This window comes from Buteo buteo, chromosome 7, assembly GCF_964188355.1.
Source record: "Buteo buteo chromosome 7, bButBut1.hap1.1, whole genome shotgun sequence".
Taxonomy (NCBI): domain Eukaryota; kingdom Metazoa; phylum Chordata; class Aves; order Accipitriformes; family Accipitridae; genus Buteo; species Buteo buteo.
Window position 1 is genome coordinate 24,353,320 of NC_134177.1, and position 7,475 is coordinate 24,360,794.

The following is a 7,475-nucleotide window of genomic DNA, read 5'->3' on the forward strand; positions in this document are numbered from 1 at the left end:
GTAACAACAGACAGAACTTTTCTGTAAACTGGTGTAACTTATATTGCAACATGCTGAGATAAGTTCTTGCTTTGGAAGGGCAGTTCCATCTTCCTCCAGGGCCCTGCTATTAGCTTGCTTAGGAAAACAAGGAGCTAGTAGCAAGTATGAAGGTGTATTTCTATCAAACGTGTCTTAAATACACTGTTGTGAGATTTTGACAGCTGCTGTTGGTGTATGCTAAAATCAGCTGAGAGAACCATGTAGTATTTGAGCAAGAAAGCCTGCCAAGGAAGTGTAGCAACAATTTCTAAATGAAGCCGTCAGGGGTGGCTTCATCACTTCCATTAAATCAGTGATGGACATGTTCCAGAGGTCTCTTGTAAGAAGGTTCAGGTACTTCACTAGACTCAGGAGCAGAGAAGGTGTTCAATATTGTCCTTACAATCAGAGGACACTGTTGTCAGCATTTCAGGCTTGATGCCCGTGATGTGTAGAGTAGCTGGTGATGCTTGAAAAGTGGTATAATGAAAGAGGAGATATGAATTTATGTCCAATATTATTAACCCTTCATGCCCATATCATGGATAGTTTTATGTAAATTGCTGTCATGTTTAAGCAAACAGCTTTCAAGACAGAAATCACTTACTGCTTTTCCAGATGTCTGCAATCCCACGAATATGAAAAAAGAAAACTGATTTTGAGAATAAAAAAAATACTTTTATTTGGTCTTGTTCCTCAGTTTGTGAAAGTAATTTGTATTGGCTATAATTTGGCATTTAACTGGCAACAATTTCAGTAATATATTATAGAAGTATTTAAAAGTGGAGTTTAATGTAGAAATAAGTAACTCCTAACTTTTTGAATTTTTGTTTACTTGATAGAACTGAAAACTGTAATTAGCAGTGTGGTGTTGCAGTGCTAACTTGTGAAAGTATTTATAAAGAATCTTTTGGTTGTGTTTTTGTTTTTGTTTTTTTTTAAAAGGTACGAATCTCCAGAAATTGCTCTAAATTGTGGAATAATGCTTAGAGAATGCATCAGGCATGAACCACTTGCTAAAATAATCTTGTGGTCAGAACAGTTCTATGATTTCTTCAGATACGTGGAAATGTCAACATTTGACATTGCTTCGGATGCTTTTGCCACATTCAAGGTAATTTACGTACAACATTTGAATTATTATTTCTGTGGTTCTCTGCTTTGTGAACCCAGATGATGTGTGTTACAGTGTTTGGCAAAACAAACTTAGGGAGAGGGGAGAAAATAGGTGTGATGCACATGGGTAGGCTGGACACTGTTCTTCCTTATTTCTCAGAATGCAAGACATCCCTTTAAATATATATATACTATGGTGCCAACAACTTTTATTCTAGAAAGCAAGATTTAAACTATCATGCATTAGCTGAATATATGTGCACTTCCATGACAGGGGCTTTTAAATCTGTGCCTCCAATTCCTCAATTGAGCAAACTCCTTTTCATTCTGTTATGAACCTGACTATATTTGATACTGATGGGGAAATTTTTTGTTGGCCTAAACCAACCAGTTACAGGACTATAAGCATAATATTGAATAGTATTAATAGTGGGTCTCAACCTTGGTTGTGTATAGTTCTGTGCAGAGCATAGCCTTGATCTGTAAGTGGCATTCTTCAGTGATAATTCCACAGGCTATTTACATGTGTGAATTAACATAACGCATTGCAGACCTTTCCTAAGTGATGCCAAGATCCTTAGCAATGTCCAGGTAACTACGTTCATGTCCTAAATTTCTTCATTTAATGAAATAGCAAAATTTTCTATTGGATGTCTTACATGTATTCACTGTTTAATGAGTATGTATATGTACTGTTTAAATATTTTAGTTAAAATACTGGTTTTGTGCTTTTTTTACAGGATTTGCTTACAAGGCACAAGTTGCTAAGTGCAGAATTTTTGGAACAACATTATGATAGGGTGAGTGGATACATTTTAATATTCAGAATTTTCTAGTGCTGTGTATCTTGTTTGAAGAAATCAGTATTTTCTTTCCCTGTTTAGCTTTGGTTTTGGAAATTTACACAGAATATTAAACCAATAGAACTTAAAGTAATTTCTGCCAAGCAGTAAAATTAAGATCAAGACCTTATTGTTGAATGTAGAAAGGTGTAAAAACAAGAGGTGGTAGAAATCTAGTTCTGTTAAAACTAGATCTGATTTTTCCGCTAGAGGGAACCCTTTCCTTGTCTTTTTCTTTTGTCTGTATTAACCTGTAATAACAAAAGAATACAACATAGACCTCCTCCACCTGCTGGGGACTCCTGAAATTAATCAACAGTGTTCAGTACCAGAAACTATTCTAGTTTAAGAAATAAAGAGATAACTACTTCCACCACTTTGCAATCTAAACTATAAAAGCTCTTAAAAGAGTAAATAATTTTTTTTAAACCATATTCAATGTTTAAACAGTAGTGACTTACAGGAACCTACTGAGATTTCAGATTTTGTTTACATTTTTGTTACGGATTTGCATCTCCTCCAGTTTGGTATAATAATTTAGAAGAAGAGCATATATGACACTTGGGAAGGTCCTAACCCTTTTCTTCATTCTGTGTTTAGTTCTTCAGTGAATATGAGAAGTTGCTTCATTCGGAAAATTATGTGACGAAGAGACAGTCACTTAAGGTAAGACAATTTTATTTTCTTCTTAAATGCAAAATTAGAGAATTCCTTTAATTTCAAGGTGGGTTGTCTTTAGTTGAAATGGCTTCAGTATCTGCCTTGGATAGCATTTATTTTAATTTTTCATATGTTTTAATTCTTGGGATCAGCTACTTTTCTTTAGTCCAGTCCTTCCATTATTTAGTGTCCAGCACACACCAAGTCACTTCTCTCCCTATGTAGAAATGGCTATATGCAAGTATGTTTATTTTTGTTGTTTTTTTTTTCCTTTGACAAATCTGGACACATTTAAATAATTTAATAAAGATTCACATAATGTGCCTAGAACAATACTAATCTTACATTCAACTAGGTAAGAAATAGTGAACGTTAAAATAATACATAACTTGTAGCAAGGGTGGTACTTGTGGGGAATATCCTTCTACTCCCTTCTGGACAAAGAAGGTAGCAAAAGAAGTGTAAATATTTCTCACTTGAAGTCCTAACTTTTTTTTTTTAAAACACATTCTTATTGGTGATGTATAGCTTCTGTATAAATTAAAAAAATAATGAAGTCATGGGGAAGACAATGAAAGACTGTATCATCGAAACAAGAGGAAAATGCACCCTGCACTTAGAAATTCAGGACATTTGAGTTCTATTGTTACTATATTTATAGACCTGTGTCAACTGTTTGAAAGTAGTTATGAAAAAGTTGTTTCTTATGTCCAATGTCAGTCATTTTTTCATTGGGCTTGTCTTCCACTTTTAGCTTCTTGGTGAATTGTTATTGGACAGACACAACTTCACAATTATGACGAAGTACATCAGTAAACCTGAAAATCTCAAACTAATGATGAACCTTCTACGAGACAAGAGTCGTAACATTCAGTTTGAGGCCTTTCATGTGTTTAAGGTATGTTTAAAAAACCCCTCAATAAAATAAACAACAAAAGCAGCGCACCAGAAGTTGTTTAGTTGAGCGAACTACTTAGCTGAGCCTAAATGGAGCTTATCTTAATGTCTGCTAAGTGGTTAAATAAAGAGAGAGCTAGTGTTTGTCTTTATTATGATCCATCTTTACAAATAGCTATCTTTGCATCTTTCAGAAAATGTTTAGAAACCAGTTGGGGGCTTTCAAATGATTGTCAATGTAAATCTCTCTCAGAAAATTTTGGAATTAAGAAAGGTGCAGTGCAGTAAGATAAGGAGGAATGCATGATTTCATGTGAAACCATGAAGCATCCTGGAGTTCAAAAGTGTTTTCATCATGCTGCATGATCTATGAAGGATAGGAGTATTTTAGTCAAGTCATCTAAATTGCAAAGCCTAAATTACAATTTGCACAAGATACCTTCTGACTTTGCAGCAGACAAGCAAATAGCTAAGAGCTTGGACATATAACTTGAGGTATAAAAGTTTTCAGTGAACCTTAAGATACCTGTCTGATGCTGTATATAATATGAAACCATGCATTTGCTATAGAACTTAACAGTGAGGTGTCTTTGGTGGTGTCTTGATTTAACCCCAACCGGCAACCAAGCACCATGCAGCTACCCACTCACCTCCAGCACGGTGGGATGGGGAAGAGAATCAGAAGTGAGAAAACTCGTGGGCTGAGACAAAGACAGTTTAATAGGTAAAGCAAAAGCCGCACATGCAAGCAAAGCAAGATAAGGAATGCATTCACTACTTCCCATTGCCAGGCAGGTAGCCCCATACTAGTTACTGTGAAGAAAATTAGCTCTATTGCAGCCAAAACAGCACATTCTGCAGAGGGTATTGTGGATGGTCACATCCCACAAATTTAATTTACTGTGGTACTGGTGTTCAGCTTTTATTCTAATTTAAAAAATGGAGTGATTTTATTTTAAAACTTGCATATGCTCCATTATTTTTTCTGTAGAGATACTGGAATACAGGATATATAAAACATCATTTTAAGTTACTGTCATCACTGTTTTGTTGGCTAGGTTTGTTTTTTAACTTAGCCTTCTGTTTCCTACTATTATGCTAAATGCCTTTTATTTTCTTGCAGGTGTTTGTAGCCAATCCTAACAAGACACAGCCTATATTAGACATCCTTCTAAAGAACCAGACCAAACTTATTGAGTTCCTCAGCAAGTTTCAGAATGACAGGACCGAGGATGAACAATTTAATGATGAGAAGACCTATTTAGTTAAACAGATCAGGGATTTGAAGAGACCAGCACAGCAAGAAGCTTAATCTCCAATAAACCCTTAAAATATTAAACCCAAATTCAGCATTTGCTGTTAGATATTCAGCATCAGGCACTCTTATCGATTCATGAGGAACATTACTGCTAATCTGCTGTTCAGTGAACGGTTTTTGTTTTTATCTTTTCTTTTTTAGTCCAAGTTGAAAAACATAGCTGCTGCTTTCTTGCACAATGTGGACTTTCTTGATATTTGTGTCATTTCAGAATTCAAAGACACTGCTTGTTTTAGGAGTCCTGAAAAGAAAGATTCTAGGTTCGTGAAAGCAAACATATAGATACTAGTTTGGTTTAGGAGAGAAGGTATTAATGTAGTTAAGTAACAGGTTGCATGCTTGCAAATCTGAATAAATCTGTATGTTTGCACTTACCTTGTTTGAGATATGAGCACAATGTGACCTGTGCATACCTGGCACCATAGTATAAAATTATATGCCTTGATTTAAAAAAAAAAAAAAAAAAAAAAAAAGTGCAGTGCTTTATTTGTAATCAAAGAAGAAATGTATCTAAGATGTGAGCTTATTGGGTTAAACAGTTGTCTTGCAAATAAACTGATATTGAAACTTAGCAACTTTTAAAAGAGTGAAATCTCAAGGTTCATAAGGAAAATGTATATATGCCTTTCACTGCTTTATAGAATTTTTTTGACATGATATGATTTTTCTGAGAATTGACTTGTAAACTTGGAAATATGTTCTAAGGATTTTTGTTAATTTTACGTTAAAGGTATTTCAGACAGTAGACCTAGCAGTGACGTTTTGCATTTCATTTCAACAATGCTTGCTGGTTTCTTTTGTATATAACTCCTAGGCTGCTCATTTCTTTAAAATATGATTTAATTTGTACAGCAGAGGAATGTTATTGTATTAGTCTGTAACTATTACCTAATATTGAGTTTTGCAAAATGAATGCTCCTATGTAATTGAATACTTCAGATCACATGGAAATGCTGATTTAACAATCTTGAGTACTGCAGCATTAAAAGGAAAAACAAACAAACAAATTCTTTGTATTCACTTGTCTAATGGGGTGCCATCAATTAGGGTAGGCTGAAATAGAGAACTGGAGCCCTTTATAGTATGTTATTACTGGATAATATTGGCCTTATTCAATTAAACTAGCATTGTGCTCACCAGCTCTGCAAATGGCAAAGATTATGCCAAATTAATATCGATTCCTCTTACTTCTGGGGAGCCTGCAGTGCATCATTTCTTTCTTACAGTAAATAACTCAGTACAGTAGTTGTGTTGTAAGTGAATGATTTAATTCCCTCTGACTTCAAGAAACAATTTCATAGATGTCTTAGGGTAACAAAATGATTTAATTTTGTTGATTTTGTTCTTTAATGCTGCAAACTATCAGTATTTATAAAAACAAAAAAACCAACTGATTTTGCACCATGTTTTTGTTACTGTGACCATACAAAAGGAATCTACTAAATATAGCTAAATGATGTTATTAAAATTGTATCTATCCATCGTATAGTAATGCTAAGATCACAACTAAGCAAACTTACAGATTGGAGTCTGAGAGTTCAAATTCTGCATGGCTGAATCTGATTGTGAATGCTATAGAAAATGTTTGTTGCTTCCTATTCTCTTCCTGATTGAAATATTTCACAATCAGCAAGATGAAACTCCTAAGTGAGGTTTAAGCTGATTTGAAAGCCTTCACAAGGGAAGTCAGCTCCAGAAAATTGAGTGTTTTCACTCAGTTGTTTAAAATTGCTCTCAACATTATAATTGGTCTTTTAAAGTTCTTAACGTGTCCTTTGCAAACCGATTCATTTTGCCTACAGGAAAGAAAATAGCTTACTCTTACCGAAGATCACAGGCACACAGAATTGGCCATGAGATGGTATTATAGTTCAGTACTAACAGTCTATTATATTTTGGTTTATCATAGCTAAGTGGAGGAAAACATTATTTGCCAAGTTACTCACCATAACATATAAGGCTTCCTCTTCAGAAAAATGTAGACATGCTAAAGATTTATATATGTAAAAAAGTGAAAACATTTGGACTGGGATAGAGGTTACTCTATATTAGGCCTTGGAAACAATGGCTATGGTGACTTTTTTTAATATGTGGAAACATTTGAATGTTGGCTTTCGAAAAGTTGTATTTAAATTAAAGCTCATTTGACGTGCTCTTCGTATTAAAAAACTACTGTTCTAGAAGTGGTTTCTTATCTGCTTGAAGGCTTAAGGGTATTACTAAAAGTTATTTAAATGTGAGTGGGTTTTGGTTTGGCGCTTTTTTTAAATTTTTTTTTTTGTTTTAAATAAGAGATGTATACAATTATAATTCTACTTCGGTGGTAGCATTTCATTTCTCCTGAGGAAAATGCATTTCTTATCCAAAAAATCTGGCTGGCCCCATAATTTAAATTGAAATAAAGTTTTGAAGAAAAATATGTGTTCTTTACTGTGTTACTGAAGAGGATGAGTTTCTTGTGAATGTGTATCCGTTCTTCTTTATTGCCTTAGAGGGGTTCAGCTTTCTCCCTTTTAAATGTGAAATAATTTTAAATAATGAAAAACTCTGGCTTGCAAAAACATTTTTAAGGAATTAATACAAAGTGCTGTATTAGAGATGTAGTCAATTTTAATTAATTG

At 34.1% G+C, this 7,475-nt stretch overlaps 1 protein-coding gene across 2 annotated transcripts in view; it reads left to right on the forward strand.

Moving 5' to 3' along the window:
- Positions 1-7,271, forward strand: part of CAB39 (calcium binding protein 39) — a 42,853-nt gene extending 35,582 nt beyond the window's left edge. For both annotated transcript variants that reach the window (XM_075031939.1, XM_075031940.1), the window contains exons 5-9: positions 967-1,135; positions 1,878-1,937; positions 2,580-2,645; positions 3,394-3,537; positions 4,660-7,271. In XM_075031939.1, coding sequence (XP_074888040.1) covers positions 967-1,135; positions 1,878-1,937; positions 2,580-2,645; positions 3,394-3,537; positions 4,660-4,848 — 628 coding nt within the window. In that variant the 3' untranslated portion in view covers positions 4,849-7,271. The remainder of the gene's footprint in view (positions 1-966; positions 1,136-1,877; positions 1,938-2,579; positions 2,646-3,393; positions 3,538-4,659) is intronic.
- The last annotated feature ends 204 nt before the right edge of the window (positions 7,272-7,475 follow it).